Source organism: Muscardinus avellanarius (assembly GCF_963383645.1).
Source record: "Muscardinus avellanarius genome assembly, chromosome: 6".
Classification (NCBI taxonomy): domain Eukaryota; kingdom Metazoa; phylum Chordata; class Mammalia; order Rodentia; family Gliridae; genus Muscardinus; species Muscardinus avellanarius.
Window position 1 is genome coordinate 75775770 of NC_137791.1, and position 17611 is coordinate 75793380.

General features: G+C 36.8%; 1 protein-coding gene across 1 annotated transcript in view; it reads left to right on the forward strand.

The window, feature by feature from the left end:
- Positions 1 to 2801: 2801 nt before the first annotated feature.
- The window catches only part of CNOT6L (CCR4-NOT transcription complex subunit 6 like), a gene marked incomplete at its 3' end in the record, with an annotated part of 104146 nt that continues 89336 nt past the window's right edge, over positions 2802 to 17611 (forward strand). The window contains exon 1 of the mRNA XM_080697952.1: positions 2802 to 2936. Within this exon, the coding sequence (XP_080554078.1) occupies positions 2821 to 2936 (116 nt within the window). The 5' untranslated portion in view covers positions 2802 to 2820. The remainder of the gene's footprint in view (positions 2937 to 17611) is intronic.

The window sequence follows — 17611 nt, forward strand, 5'->3', positions numbered from 1 at the left end:
ACGTGTAGCCAGGTGTGGTGGAACACCTGTAACTCAGTACTTGGGGAAACTGAGACAAGAGGATCACAGATTCAAGGCCATCTTCAGTAATTTAGTGAAACTTCTAGCAACTGAGTGAGACCCTGTTTCAAAATAAAAAAAAAAGGGCTGGGAAAGGAGGTAGCTCAGAGGTTGAAGAATGCCCATGGATTTAATCCCAGTACAAATAAAAAAAAGGATATGTATATATGTTACATCCATTATTATTTATTATATATGGAAGAAACAGCTGTAACTCACTTTGTTAGAATGCCAGTAAGAGGGTAGGACTAACAATGTTAACACATGGTATATTTATATTGTATCTATAAATTGTATATACTTTTTTTTTTTGTGTGTGTGCTACTAGGGATTGTACCCAGGGGTATTCTACCTCCAAGCTACATCCCCAGCCCTATTTTAACCTTTGTTTTGAAACAGGGTCTCACTAAGTTGCAGAGGAACTCACTAAATTGCTGAGGTTGGCTTTGAGCCTGCAATCCTCCTGTCTCAGCCTCCCAAGTACTGGGATTACAAGTGTGAGTCATCACAGGGGGCTCATTGTGCACACATTTAGATACTTTTTATTGTTAGTTACAAATAACAGTATTTGTAATACTTCACAATCATTAACTCTGGTTACTCTCTAATAGGATTTATATTTTTTATTAAATTACAATTATTTATAAACAGTGTTATATTTCCTTTGTGGAAAGTAACTTTAATTATATTTTGAAAAGAGATGGGAAGTAAGTAAGTCTTTATTTTTTGGTGGTACTGGGGTTCCTGGAAGCCCGTCTATCTCCGGGCTATACTCCCAGACCTATTTTTTATTTTTGGAAACAGGGTCTCCCCTGCGCGATCCTCCTGTCTCTGCCTCTCAAGCGCGGGGATTATAAGCGTGCGCCACCACACCCGGCCCAGTAAGTCTTTATAATGTAAACATTTTTTATATTTTTCTCATCTTTTTTTTAATTGAACATAAATGGTATACATTTAAACTATACTTGGTGCCCCCCCCGCCCCTGTTTTGTCTTCCCCCCTCCCACCAATGATTGTCCAGGGTAATCATGCCATATTCATAATTTTACACATGTTCAGTGTAGACCCTCATTAATCAAGTTCAGTCTTCCTCCTCCCCTATCTTTCCACTCAAGCTTTGCTGGTATTTCCCCTCCATTATCTGGAGTACCACTGGTATCCTCTACGTTCTCTAGTTTGGGCATATTAGAGGGAACATATGTACCTTCTCCTTCTGTGCTTGGCTGATCTCACTTAACATAATGCTCTCCAGGACTTTCCATCTTCTTGCAAATGATATGATTTTGTTCTTTATGGCTGAGTAGAATTCCATTGTGTGTATTTCCCAGAGTTTTGCAATCCATTCATCTGTTGAGGGAGACTTGGGTTGGTTCCATATTTTGGTTATTATGAATTGTGCTGCTATGAACATAGATATGCATATGTTGCTATAGTTATCTGGATTCAACCCTTTTGGAAAAATACCCAGGAGTGGTAGAGCTGGATTGTATGGTGGATCTATTCCTAGCTTTCTTAGGAATCTCCACATAGATCTCCATAGTGGCTGAACTAGTTTGCACTCCCACCAACAGTGTAAAAGAGTTCTGGAGAAAAGACAGCCTTTTCAACAAATGGTGCTGGGAGAACTGGCTAACCATTTGTAAAAAGATGAATATAAACCCCTATATCTCACCATGCACAGGAATCAACTCAAGATGGATCAAAGACTTAGAAATTAGACCGGAGACTGTGAAGTTAATAGAGGAGAGCATAGTGTAAACACTATAACATATTGGCACAGGCAGTAACTTTCTCAACAAAACCTCCAAAGCTCAGGAAATTAAAGCAAGAATTAACAAGTTGGATAGCATCAACTAAAAAGTTTCTTCTCATCAAAGGAAACTATCAATAACCTAAAGAGGAAGCCTACAGAATGGGAAAAGATCTTTACCAGCCACCACTCTGATAGGGGGCTAATATCCAGAATATACAAAGAGCTCAAAAGACTCTACACTAGCAAAACAAACAACCCAATCAAGAAATGGGCAAATGAACTGAACAGACACTTCACAAAAGAAGAGATACAAAGGGCCAATAGATACATGAAAAGATGTTCTTCATCACTGGCCATCAGGGAGATGCAAATCAAAACTACACTGAGATTCCATCTAACCCCAGTCAGAGTGGCAAACATAAAGAAATCAAACAACAACAACTGCTGGTGAGGATGTGGGGAAAGAGGAACTCTTTTACACTATATTTTTCTCATTTCCTGGATTATGTGGTTTTTAGGGCAGGGTAGACAGCTCTATGATGGATGGTTTGGGTAAACTTACATAAACCAATATATTTTTTCTCTTTGTCTTTTGGTGTAGTTTCAAAATAAATTTCTAAAATTTATTTTTCAGATTTTTCTCAAGTATAGTAATAATGGACATGTAGTTAGGCTCCAGAAACTGATACCAAATTTTATTCTTCGACTCTAGAAAACTGTCTAGAACCCCTAGTGTGCTCTGTGCATATTCTCATCATTTTGCAAGCTTTAAATTCTATATTTAAATTCTATCTTGGTTATTTCAGGAGGAATATTATGAGTTTTAAGGGACAAAAAGGTGAATTGGGTCTTCTGTGTAACCTTTGATAAGTTTGTAAAGTTTACATTTTGATTGCAGGACTGAAATTTGAAGGAAAGTATATTTAGTATGCTTTGTTGCTTTTGCATGGTATCTACCTGCAGGAAAACAAATCCAAGTTAAAAAGACTCTGATACCTTTGTGGGAAATGATGAACAATACTCTGGTGACAAAATCTGGATATCTATTTTTCATTGGCTGTTTTTTGCTTTCACATAGGTCAAAGTATCCTTTTCCTGGAACCAAGTTTGACTCAAAGCCTTTTTAAGTTCTCATGTTCTTTCTCCTTTTAAGTAACTATTTTAGGAACTATTTAAAAACTGACACTCCTTCCCTTCAAGCCTTTTCCTCTCAGTACAAAACACTACCTTCTTGGCAGTAATTTGTATGAGTAGAGTGGATGCTTTTGTTAGGCATTTATTCATGCCAAAAATTAATGGTTAGCACTTTGTTTAATGTTATCTCTCTTGGATTAGTATGACTCAGCATTGGACCTAACTTTCTTTTGAATTTTTCATAATTAAGTTGGTGGCACCCTGGAACCTAAATAGAGCTTTCCTTTGTGTGTGCATGCATGTGTGTGTGTGTGCACGTGCCTGCATGTGTGCACCATTTATTTATTTATTTATGAATGATACTGGGGATTGAAACTAGAGGGATTCTACCTCCAAGTTATACCCCCAAATGATTTTTTCCTTATTTGAAAACTGGGTCTCACCAAGTTGCAGAGGACCTTGCTGAATTGCCAAGGCTGGCTTCAAACCTGCAATACTCCTGTCTCAGCCTTTCAAGTACTGGGATTTCAAGAATGTGCCACCATACCTGGCTGTGCTGCTGCTGCTGCTTATTATTATTATTATTGTTATTTTTTTATTCTAGACAGTTTAGCTACAAAGATTTTTCAGTTTTTTCCCACTGTTTTTAATGGAGACTTGTAGTTTTATTTAATTAATTAATTAATTAACCAATTTATTTATTTATTTATTTATTTGGTGGTACTAAAGTTCCTGGAAGCCCTTCTACCTCCGGGCTACACTCCCAGACCTATTTTATATTTTTTTATTTGGAAACAGTGTCTCTTAAACCAGTGGGGCTGGCTTTGAATCTGCTCGATCCTCCTGTCTCCACCTCCCAAGTGCTGGGATTACAAGCGTGTGCCACCATGCCCAGCTTTATTTTTATTTTTATTTTTATTTTTACTTTTTTTTGCAGGTCTGGGGGTGGAACCCAGGGACATTTGACCTCCAAGCTGCACCCCCTGCCCTGTTTTATATTCTTTATTTGGAACAGGGTCTCACTAAGTTGAGGACAGCCTCACTAAGTAGCTGAGGCTGTCCGCGAACCGCGATCCTCCAGTCTCAGCCTCCCAAATGCTGGCATTATAAGCGTGTGTCACCACGCCTGGCTGAGACTTGTAGTTTTAGATACAGCTTTTCCACATCTACATCTAGGTTCTCTGAATAGTAATATTATTACTATTAATATAAATCTCTTCATACATAGGTTTTGCTGTGTTGATAACACTACAGCATTATAGTTTTTGGTTGTCAAAAGTATGGGTTACTACCATACTTTTGTATTTTGCTCAAAATTTTATTCAGAATTTTTTGCATTCAGAGCCAGGTGTGGTGGCACACACTTATATTCCCAGTATTTGGGAGGCTGAGACAAGAGGATGGCTGGTATGCAGCTGGCAGCTGGCGTTAGGTAGTGAGGCTCTCTGCAACTTAGACTCTGTTTAAAAAATAAAAATAAAAAAACTGGAAGTGTAGCTTGGAGGTAGAATGCCCCTGGCTTTAATCCCTAGTAAAACACACAAACACACAAACACATGCACACACACACACACAAAATGTTTTCTTCAAAGAGAAACTAATTTAAAAAGTCACTCATTTTGAAAAAGGGCTCCTTAATATTTTAAGTTTTGATACTGTTAAGTGTAGGTTTTTAGTAATGGAAACTAAATATCTTAAACTAGTGTTTTTGATGTAATACAACATTGTTAATACACAGGTGATTGCATATATAAATGAAGAGATACTAGTTATGTGAAATATTACTTAGTTCATTGATATTTATATGCCACTAGAGGCAGAGCTTGAAATTAGGTGGGAGAAGGAAAAAGATGAAGGATTTTGTTTGAAGTTTTAGAATGTTACTTCAGTTTTCTTATTTAAACATGTTGGACCAGTCAGGAGTTGTGGTGCACACCTGTAATCCCAGTATTTAGGAGGCTGAGACAGGAGGATTGCAGGTTTGAGGCCAATCACAACAATTTAGTGAGAATTTCTGCAACTTCGCAAGACCCTGTTTAAAATTTGGAAGAATGCCCTGGAGTTTAATCCCCAGCACCAAAGAATGATTAAATAAAATAGATGATAGGTGATACTTTTACAGATGCCCTTGCAGCTTGCCTGAGTTTGTGTTTGAACATAATTTATTTTTGGCTTTGTTTATAGCAGCAAAGATGTTTTCATTTCTGGCTTTGAAAAAACACTTTGTACTATGGGATTGTTGTTTACCTGACTTTCACATTTTATAACCATTTGATACAGGAAAGTAGTTTTCTTTGGATGGTACGCTTGTTATTGATTAGCAGTTTTAGGAGAGAAATCACAGTAAACTTTCTGTTCCTAAAGTGCAGACAACCTTGTAAATAGAGTGCACTTTTGCCTTTTTTTTTTTGTCCTTTTCTCTCCCATTTAACTTTAGTTGGTTAGCTTTATAGGGAAAAAGAGGAATTCAAGCGGAATTTGCAGCAGTGATTTAAAAAAAAGACCTTTGATTATCACAATGTTAAAGGAGAATTCTGTAAAACAAATGTTATGTGGTTGGATATATCTGTCTTTTTTATATAGTAACATCTTGAGTACATAATAGAGTAGAAACTGTTCCTCTAAATAGCTCCTCTCCCTTCTCTGAGTATATAACAAGTAGCCCTCTGAGAGTTGTGATCTCTTTGGGGGTTAGGCTGATAGAGAATTTGAAGGATAAGAGTACAAATAAATCTCAAACTGTGTTTTTTTTTTTTTTTAATTCTTTTCAGTGTCTGTGTAGTGACCGAAGGAGGAAATGTAAGTGAACTTCTAGTGTCAGAACTCAGAAGGATAATGGCAACATGATTTTCTTTGTGTTATTACTATATTTGTTGAATAATAAGCTGTACTGTAATGGGTGTATATAGTGTTTATTAGTATATAGTTCATACACCAGAAGACTGAATTCTCCATTCATGTTCCAGGTTACTTCAATTCAGGGTGTTTAGGTTATGATAGTAATAGGATTTGGATGTTTCTGGGTCTCTAGCCATATTATCATCTATCCTGCTAATTTCTTCTTGACTCTGGTGTTTCTGAGCTATTCATATGAAGAAAAGTGAGAATTGAATTTCCTATTTATAGGAGTTACACTTGGCTGATTTATTTTTTTATTTTTTATTTTTGGTGGTACTGGGGATGGAACCCTTCTACCTCCGGGTAGACCTATTTTATATTTTATTTTGAAACGGTCTCTTAAGCCAGAGAGGCTGGCTTCAAATTTTCTATTTTATTTGGAAACAGGGTCTCACTGAGTTGCTGAGAGCCTCACTAAGTAGCTGAGGCTGGCTTCAAACCTGCACGATGCTCCTGTCTCGGCCTCCCAAGCACAGGGATTACAAGTGTGCACCACCACGCCCGGCTTACTGTACCTCTTTAATATCAGTATTTGGGAGGATGAGACACGAAGACCATAGGTTTGAGGCCAGTGCATGGTAACTTAGTGAGATCCTCTTTCAGCTTCTCTATTATGTGGTGTGGTGAGCCTTTTCTCTGATCTTGTCTAATGGGGGTTCTATAAGTTTCCTGTATGTATGTATCAACCTCTTACTCTATGTTTGGAAATTTTTCTGATATTCTTTGAAAAGATTGTTGATCCCTTCAGTTTCACCTTTTATTCTTTCTGCTATGCCTATTATTATTCTTAGGTTAGCTTTTTTAAGATGGGTCCATATCTCTTCAGTGTCTAATTCATGCTATTGAATTTGTTTTTTTAAATTATATACTATGTGTTCAGTTTTGGAGTGATCATCTTTTAAGAGGGAGATTCTAGTCTCATTGTGCTCTAATCTATTGTTTATAGTTTATATTGATGCCTTTCCTGCAATGATTGCATCTTTTATATCTTTCAGACTCTCTAAATTCTTTCTGGAAATCCTGTATAATTTCTACTGTTAAATTTCTGGTTTAGTGGGTGTGGTGATGCATGCTTGTAATCCCAACATATGGAAGGCTGAAACAGGAAGATCTTGGTTTGTGGACAGCCTCAGCTGTTTAGGCCTTCCACAATTTAGTGAGACCCTCTTTCAAAATAAAGAATAAAAAATCGGGCCAAGGGTGTACTTGAGGGAAACTGCCCCTGGGTTCAATCCCCAGCACCAGAAACAAAACAGAACAAAACTGATTTTTCCTGATGATCTCTGCAGTTCTGTGTTGTCAGAGATTCTGTTGTTGTGGGAGCTCATTGCTTCCTGTTATTTCTCCTCATGATTTCAGAAGCCTGTATCTGTCACTTTTGATAGATTTCTCTCAGTCTTTAGATGTCAGCTGATATATCCAAGGGCAAGTTGTGTGTATTCAGTGGTGAAGATCTAGTGAGGAGCAAAGTGAAGCCATAAATGCAAGAATAGGGTAAAGCCATAGATAGGATCCAAGAGAATGAGAGTATGAGTTTGGTAAGGTAGTATATGGTAGAGATTAGAGATAGTGAATATGTAGTAGTGTTCTAGTAACCAGTGTAGAGTATTTAGTATAGTGATACGAAGTGAATTTAATAGAAGACAAGAGAGAAGTGAGATCCTATTTCAAAATAAAAAAATAAAAATGGCTGAGGTGTAGCTCAGAGGTAGAATGCCTCTGGGTTCAATTCTCAAATACCATAAAGAGAAAAAGAAGAAGAAGAAAGTTGACTTTTAGAGGGAGGAATATAAGAATATGTTTACTGTGTATCCTGAAACATAGTTTTGATAGCTTTTTTGTAGATTCTGTAAGATTTTAAAGCTAGCTAGCTATAGAAGTGTTATCTGTGAACAAAAGTAGGCTTAAGTTCTCGTAATTGTAATATCTTTTATCTTTTTTTGCTCGATTACATGGGCTAGAACTTTTTTTTTTTGGGTACTGGGGGTGATACCCAATACCAAGCTACACTTTCAGCCCTGTTTTATTTTTATTGTGAAACAGGATCTCACTAAGTTGTGGAAGGCCTGATAAAGTTGCTGAGGCCGGCCATGAACCTGTGATCCTCCTGTCTCAGCCTCCCAAGTACTGGGATTACAGGCATGTGTCACCATGCCCTGCTTACATGGGCTAGAATTTTTAGTACAAGGTTGAATAGAAGGGAATGCAGACTTTCTTGCCTTGTTTCTTATGAGGAAGGCATTTGGATTCTATTATTAAGTGTAATGTTAGGTATAGATATATATGTTTGTGGTACTGGGAATTGAACCTAGGGTTGTTGTGTGTGTGTGTGTGTGTGTGTGTGTGTGTGTGTGTGGTATTGGGGATGGAACCCAGGGGCCTTCTACCTCCAGGCTATACTCCTAGACCTATTTTATATTTTATTTGGAAACAGGGTCTCACTAAGCTGCTGAGAGCCTCACTAAGTAGCTGAGGCTGGCTTCGAACCTGAGCGATCCTCCTGTCTCAGCCTCCCAAGTACTGAGTTTACAAACATGTGCCACCACGCCTGGCTAAACTAGGGTTGTTCTACCTGTGAACTATACCCCCAGCCCTATTTTTAATTTTTAAACAGGGTATCACTGATTTGTTAAGGGACTCACTAAATTGCTAAGGTTGACTTCAAATCTGTGATTCTCCTGTCTCAGCCTCCCAAGTACTAGGATTATAGCCATATAACACCTTTTTTTTTTTTTTTCTTCAGTAATGGGAATTGAACTTAGGGACATTCTACCTCCGAGCAACAACCCCAGCCCTATTTTTTATTCTTAATTTGGAAACAGGGTCTCTCTGAGTTGCAAAGGGCCTCACTAAGTAGCTGAGGCTAGCTGCGAACCTTGATCCTCCTATCTCAGTCTCCCAAATGCTGGGATTACAAGCATGTGCCACCACACCCGGCTCACATACAGCACTCTTTCAATTCCATCCATCCCAGGGCATCCTGCATGCTAGGTAAACACTTGAGTACTGTGCTATACTCCCTAGCCTCTTCCTTTTTGAGATAGGATCTCACTAAGTTGTCCAGACTAGTCTCAAATTTATAATCTTACTAACTCAACCTCTTGAGTAGGGTTTATGGATGTGTGCCACTATTCTCAGTGAGTTTTTTTTTTTTAAATCTTATATATTTTGTAGTGGGAATTGAACCTAGGGACATACTACGAGTTGTATCCCTAGCATCACTGAGCTATACCCCTACCTCTATTTTTTATTTTGAAACAGAGTCTCACTAAACTGCTAAGGTTATCTCAAATAATCTGTCCTCATGACTCAGCCTCTTAAGTACTGGGATTACAAATGTATACCACCACACCTGGCAATTTTTTTTTAAAAGGAATAGTTAGCCAGGCATGGTGGTGCACACTTGTAAACCAGTACTTTGGAGGCTGAGACAGGAGGATCTCAAGTTCGTGACCAACCTCAGCTACTTAGGCTCTTCACAACTTAGACCCTGTTTCAAAAAACACGGCTGGGGGTATAGCTAGGAGGTAGAATGCTCCTGGGTTCAATCCTCATTTCTGCAAAAACACAAAACAAATAGGAATAGTTTTTAGATTTGTCAAATGTTTGATACGTATCTATTGAGTTGATCATATCTATTTTAAAAGTGTTGATAGGTGGCCAGGTGTGGTGGCACATGCTTGTAATCTCTGTGCTTGGGAGGAGGAGACAGGAGGATCGTGAAGGTTCGAATCCAGCCGCGCTGGCTTAAGCGACCCTGTTTCCAAATAAAATGTATAAAAAAAATAGGTCTGGGAGTGTAGCCCGGAGTTAGAAGGAGTTCCAGGAACCCTAGTACTACCTGTTAAATAGACTACATTCCTGAGGTAATTATCACTTGAAATAATATATCAATTTATGTATTGCTGGGTTTGATGTGCTAAAGTTTCTAAAATGTTTTTGCATCTATTATTTATGAACTGTAGTTTTCTTATGCTCTTTTTGGTATTAGGGTAGGTAATATTCACCTCAGTTTTATGGAAACATAGAATTGGATTTTTTAAAGTTTAAAACCAATGTTGAAAAAATATTAGACTACATATGATCTTCTATTTGTAAAATTTTAATTTTTCATTATAGGATATATATATTCTTATAAGCAATAACTTCTAGGCTGTATTACTTACTAAATGAACCTCCTTGGAAGTGAAGTGGGAGAAGTTTTTGTGAAATATAGCACAGATAAAATCAGTGTTCTATTTGATTTTTCAATGAGGCAAAATTGACTCCATTGGATTAAGGATCTATAGGAAGGGAGAAGGCAAGATTTGGTGTCCTTATAATAATGTGCTTGAGTTGGTTTGTATTGGTTCAAGAGTTGTTAATTTTCAGGATATTTATAAGCCAGTTATTAAACACAATTTATTAAAAATCAAGATTGATTAAAAATTATGTAATCATACGATGCAAACATTCATTGCTTTGTATTCTGTATATTGTATTAGTTTTTTAGTTTTTTTTTTTGTTTTACACTTAAAATTAATGTGCAGCTGGGCACCTATTCCTAGTTTAGTTATTCAAATTTCCTTGGTAGCTTGAAATCAGTCATTCAGTTCAGACCTTCATTTTTTCAAACCCAGGGCCTTATATATGCTAAGCAAACACTCTACCACTGAGGTATGCCCTCTGCCCATTTTGTATCACAAATGTATGTGGGAATATTTGTACCAAAAATAAGTGCTTCCAATAGACATCAGAGCTCAATATGTTGGTTATCTAGACTTAAGAAAGTAATGGATCAAACATTAATAACTCAATTCAGACTTTATTATATTCTGGGTCTACTGTGAATAACATACAGAGTTGAGGAAATGCTTTTTCAGTATTCAAAAGCTATCAGTGACATACTATCGTTGATTAAAAAAATGAAGTTCTGACTGATCTTTTGTTTTTGTCTTTCTAATGAAAATGAAATTAACCATTATTCATATTGGAACCATACTCATTTATCATTGAAACATAGGTTGTCTACAGAAGTGAATTCAGTAACAAATCAAGTAAAATATTTTGTGAGAATCAGCTATATGAAATCTATGATGTATATTACATATTTTAAGTTTTACTAATACATAATTTATATTCATAAAGTAGATAACAAATCTTTTTTTTTTGTGTGTGGTACTGGGTTCCTGGGAGCCCTTCTACCTTCGGGCTACACTCCCAGACCTATTTTTTTATATTTTTATTTGGAAATAGGGTAAGCCAGTGCAGCTGGCTTCGAACCTGCGTGATCCTCCTGTCTCTGCCTCCCAAGCACGGGGATTACAAGCGTGCGCCCAGCTATAAAGTAGATAGCAAATCTATCTATATACTCTTCACCCCCTAGAATGGTTATCTTCTGATACTGAGCAGTTCCTATAGTTATGTTGATGGTGTATTTCTCAGCTTCCCTACCCAGTTTTTTCCAGTGACTTCTGCTTTTTTTGGAGGGGGTGGTTGGGATTGAACCCAGGTTCCAGCATATGCTTATCATGTTTTATCACTCAACTATGCCCCTATTCCTCTATGGCTGCTGCTTAGTACTCAAAATGTCACAATTTTTAAGTTTTCTGTTTTTCTATCTGCCTGACTTTTTCTAGGTCCAGCATATGAGGCAGTGTGTTGTAGTAGAGAAGACTGCAATTTTTATATCCAAACTGCCTATGTTAAATCTCACTCTGCCACCTACTACCAAGTAACTAAAGTCGAATTTCACAATGTTGCTTTACTTCTCTGAAATAGAGATAATTGAAACACCTCGACTTAAGAGTTGTACTTTAATTAATATGTATAAAATATTATGGGTAATGCTTGCCCATGTAGTTGGTGCTCAGCAAATGATAGTTATGTTCTGTTATTTTTCTCCACCTGAGAATGGCTAGGATGCTGAATTTATTGTGGGATAGTGATTGGCATTTTTTAGTACCTAGAGGCAATTTTGATTGGCTAGAATGTTTTTTTTTGTCAAATATTTGTAAATAGAACTCAACCTTTGACTCTTTATTGGGCTTAGTAATTTCTTTGCAGTAGTACTTGATTTTCTAAATGCTTGTTTAATGTATACTATACTCTAGATTCATGGTAAGGTGATATTTGTGTAGGGCAACCCAGCACAATTGGCATTTTGAGCTAGGTATTTCTTGTTGTGAATGGCAGCCCTGGGCATTAGAAATATTTTAGCAGGATATCAACCTACTAGATGCTAGCACCCGTTTCCACACCTGTTATGACCAAAAAGGTCTCTAGACATTTCAGATGTCTCCCGAGGGGCAAAATGACATCTGGTTAAAAAGCAGTATTTTTTTTTTAAGAAGGAACTTTAGCATATGCATGCTATGAGACCCTCCTTTTTGAATTTTAGTATTTATTTAAAAGGGCCATAGTAGTTATTAATCAACTTACATCTTTTAGACTGCCATTAATTTTATTCAGTACACCTCATATTTTTAGTTTAGTGTAGGTATATGATGTAGTTGCTGCTACCAGGAATGGCATTTCTTTTGCTGTGTCCCCAAACTAAAACAAAACCTTTTTTCTCTGGTATAGATGCTGTGGATTTATGCATCTAGAGAAGTTTTAAGTGGATAACTACACTCAGACCTAAACTTTATTTTGTTTAATATGTCATTGTCTTTTGGTTTTGAAGAGTTGTAGCTTGCCAGCAACTTGACTCCCTATTTTATGTTCAGATTGTTGGAAAAACAAATATTCCATATCTTGGGAAAGGAAGTTATTGTTTGGATAGTCTGTTTTTCTTGAGCATTTATAAATGACCTTTAGACTCTTCAAAGAAAAGAAAATAGAAAGTAACCCTGGATATTTCATTTGAATTTGAAGTTATTGAACAACTGATGAATGAATACATTATTAAGTGGTTTTGTTGTAGATTTTAAATGTGGTGGGGTGTGTGTGTGTGTGTGTGTGTGTGTGTGTGTGTGTGTGAGAGAGAGAGAGAGAGAGAGAGAGAGAGAGGGAGGGAGGGAGGGGGAGAGGGGGAGGGGGAGGGGGAGGGAGAGGGAGGGAGAGAGGGGAAGAGAGAGAGGGAGATACATACATACATACATACATACATACATACATACATACATACTAGGGATGGAACCCCAGGGGCATTCTACATCTGAGCTACACCTCCAGCCTAATTTTATTTTATTTTTTATTTTGAAACAGGGTCTCACTTGCTAAGGCTGGCCACAAACCTGCAATCCTCCTGTCTTAGCCTCCCAAGTACTGGTATTACAAGTGTGTGCCATCATGCCAGGTTTAAACATGGTTTTGAATGCAATTTTATGCTTTAGGTATGTTTGTACATATATGTTCTCTGGCAAACATAGTTTGTAAATTAAAGTCTAGTGTTTCCTTGTGACAGAGAGTTTGTTTGGAATATTTTTTATGTTATCAAATGATTTTAAAGATATGTGTATATGAGTGATTTAGTAAGAAACTTCCTAACATTCCTTACCCAAGCAAAGTCTTAATCAGGTTGATTTTTGTCAATCAGAATATGAGAAAAAACTGGGGAAGAATATTATGGGCACAACAGATGAACAACCATTGTATATTATAACATACTTCTATGGTCTCATGCTTATAATAAAGCATTTTGTGAAATGTTTTTTAAATGTTATTAATAATATTTTATTTTTGATCAAGGGAAATAGGATATTTAAATGCACAGTAATCTTTTTATATACTCATTGTTTTATAAATCCAAATATTCCCTTTTTTTCAGTACTGGAGATGAAACTCAGGGGCATTCAATCTATGAACTACACCCCCAGCCCTATTTTCTTTTATTTCTTATTTATTTATTTATTTATTTATTTAAATCTATGAACTACACCCCCAGCCCTATTTTATTTCTTATTTATTTATTTATTTATTTATTTATTTTTGCGGGTCTGAGGATGGAAGCCAGGGGCATTCTACTTCCAAACTACATCCCCTGCCCTATTTTTTATTCTTTATTTTGAAGTAGGGTCTCACTAAGGTACAGAGGGCCTCACTAAGTAGCTTAGTGAACCGTGATCCTTTGGTCTCAGCCTCTCGAATGCTGGTATTACAAGTGTGTGCCACCATGCCCGGCTTTATTTTTTATTTTGAAACAGGGTCTTACTGAGTTGCAAAGGACCTCACTAGCTGAGGCTGTTCTGGAACTGATCCTTCTGTCTCAGCCTCCCAAATGCTGGGATTATAAGCGTGCACTACCCATGACTGGCTCTCAGTATTCTCAAACACCTGCGTTATCTGGCAATATTTTATAGCATAAGATTATTTATGTTGATATTTTGTACATGTCTTATAGTAATTTATAGGTTTCTCAGTATTGATGGCATGTGTAGGTTATCAGAATTATGGTAAAGTTTACTCTTAAAGGAATAAAAAATTTAAGCATAATTTCAAGTATAGCCAAATGCATGTATCCTACAATAAAATAAAATTTCTTCTTGTTTTTTAATTTTAAAAAGCCCTCTGTAAGTCAGGTTTGTTGGTATATACTTGTAATTTCAGTTTGGGGGATGCCAAGACAGGATGATTGCAGGTTTGTGTCCAGCCTCAGTAACTTTGAGAGGCCCTCTGCAATTTAGTGAGACCCCATTTCAAAATTAAAAAAAAAAATTAGGGCTGAGGGTATACCTCAGAGGTGGAACACCCCTGAGTTCAATCCCTAGTACTACAGTGAGGGCAAAAAAGCCCTCTCTGTAAAACAGCAGTGGGAGTACCATTTCATGCTTATTAGAATGGTCAGATCCCAAACACTTGCAGCACCATGCTGGTGATATGTAGCAAAGAGAGCTCTCATTCATTGCTGATGGAAATGCAAATTAGTATTGGCCATTTTGAAGGGAAGTCTGTCAGTTTCTTTATAAGACCAGACATAGGTCCTAGTCAGTGTTCTGCAGCTAAAGAAAATACCTGAGGCTGATGCTGAGTAAAGAGTCTTATTTGGTTTCATGATTCTGGTGGCTGGACGACACAAACAATCCTGGCAAGGGCTCTCTGACTGCTTCTTAGCATGGTAGAGCAACAAAAGAGGAGCTGGTTATATGCAAAAGGGGGTACAAGGCAAGGTAGGAAGACAGATTTAGGAGCCAAGTTTGCTCTTTTTGTATTAAACTGCTCTTGAGAGCTGACTAGGGTCCCACAAATTTATTTTAATGTCTTGGAGGGTGGTACCCAGTGATCTAATGACCTCCCAGTGGGTTCCACCTCTTATTAAAGATTCTACAATCTTAGCATCACCATACTGAGCATCAACCTTCCAAAACATGACCCTGTGGGACACATTTCATCCACATCTGAACCATAGCACCAGATGAGCCAGCAGTCATGCTCTTTGGAATTCATAAATGAAACAAAAACTTACGCCTTTACAAAAACCTGAAGAGAGGCGTTTTTAGTAGCTTTACATATAAAACTCGGGAGAACTCATAATGACATTTAGTAGGTGAGTAGATAAATTGTGGAACATTCAGAGTAATATTTAGTGATAAATGAATTGGGCTATCAAGCCATTAAGAATACATAGAAGAAACTTAAAGTCCATAAGTGGGAGAAACTTGTCTAAAAGACTAAAAATTATGTGATTTAATCTAAATGACACCCTGGAAAAGGTAAAACTGTGGAGGCAATAAAAAGATTAGTGATTTGCCAGGGTTAGGAAGAGGAAAGGATCAATAGGCAGGATATTTTGGGCACACTTTATGCTTAAAAGTGTATATATTGCACTTTGTCTGTGGGAATGCTTTTTATCTATAAAAAATAAGATACTATTCTCCAATAAAATGAGCTACTTAATTTTATCCAAAATACTTAAACATCCACATAGTATATTATTATATTTCTTTTTCACAGGTAGATGTTGGGATGACCAATATAGTTAGTTTTTGACACCAGAAATACATAAAATATGATTTTTTCTTTGAGATGAAACTTGTATTATATCTGAGCACTTAGTTGTTGAGAGAATTGAGTTGCCTAAACAGTTGTCATGTGGAAGGCCTATGTACTCAGCATGGTGGATTTGTAGAACATCATAGTATCTCTGGATTTGATTAAAAACTACATGATTCTCTGAATAATCTTATTTCTTGGTACTGGGAGTTGAATCCAGGGGCATTCTTTTTTTTTTTTTTTTTTTTTTTTTTTGTCGGGTCTGGGGATGGAACCCAGGGCATTCAACCTCTGAGCTATACCCCATGCCCTAATTTTTATTCTTTATTTTGAAATAGGGTCTTACTAAGTTGCAGAGGGCCTCACTAAGTAGATGAGGCTGTCCACAAATTGCAATCCTCCAGTCTCAGTCTCCCAAATGCTGGGATTACAACCGTATGTCACCATGCCTGGCTTAATCCAGGGGCATTTTAACCCCAAGCTACACCCTTTATTCTTTTTATTTTGAAACAGGGTCTTGCTAAGTTACTGATGAATGTCCTGAACTTGTGATACTTTTGTCTCAGCCTCCCAAGTACTTAGATTACAGGTATGTGCCATTGTGCCTGGCTTAACTAAATAAACAATTTAATAATAGTTTGAGAGACAGCTCTTGGTTAAATTATTCTATGTTGACCATATTTCTTTTTGCCCTAAAAATTCATCCTGTTAAAGTAACAATCTTAGTTGCATAGATATTAAGTTTGTTGTAGTGAAATGGGGGTATCTGAAAAAGGGAGTTTTTAAATTTTAGGTGGAAAAGGAGAATTGTAATACCATCATATGGCTATATCATATTTAACCAACTTTTTATTGGTGATGATAAATTCTTGTCCTTAGATAAAAATTAATTTCTTAGAATAAATTTCTGAAAGTGGCATATTTTATATGCCTATGGTATTTTTTTCATTTGGAGTGAGGTGAGTTTTTCATTAGTATACTAGACATTTGTATTATATTCTGTTGTTACTGCTTATGTTGTTTCCTGGTGGTCTAAATATGAAAGAAAATGTCTACATATTCAGCAAAGGAGATATTTCTTTTTATTTTCCCCTACTAATACTTATACCTGACAAGTAGACCATACCCCCCTAGAGCCTAAAGATTTCTGTAGTTATCTTTGGATTTCCTTTGGAAAGCCATATGACAACCAGTAACATCTTTTCCTCTTCATAGAGGTCTTATTGTCACGTGTGCCTATGAACTTTGTTAGATAGATATCTAGTTTTCATTTGGGGTATGAAATTAGATCCCTGTCTACCACCCTGCATGATAGATCAAAGACCTAGAAATTAGACCAGAAACTTTGCAATTACTAGAAGAAAACATAAGATCAACTCTCCCAAATATAATCACTGGTAGAGTAGTATCTCAGTAAGACCCTCAAAGCTCAGGAAATAAAACCGAGAATCAACAAATGGGATGGCATAAAATTAAGAAACTTTCATATAGCAAACAGGCAAGTTTAAAGAGAGAGCCTACAGAATGGGGAAAAATCTTCACCAGTTAAACTTCTGATAGAAGACTAATATCTAAGTAACTCAGAAAACTTAACACACACACACACACACACACACACACACACACACATCAAAAAATTGGCATTGAACTGAAATAGGTACTACTCAAAAGAATAAATACAAATGGCCAATAAGTATATGAAAGTTATTCAGCATCATTAGTACTTAGTGGAATGCAAATCAAAACTACACTGAGATTCTGTTTAACCCCAGTCAGAATGGCAATCAAGAATATAAACAATAACAAATGCTGTTGAGGACATGAGGAAATAGAAACTCTTCTACACTGTTGGTG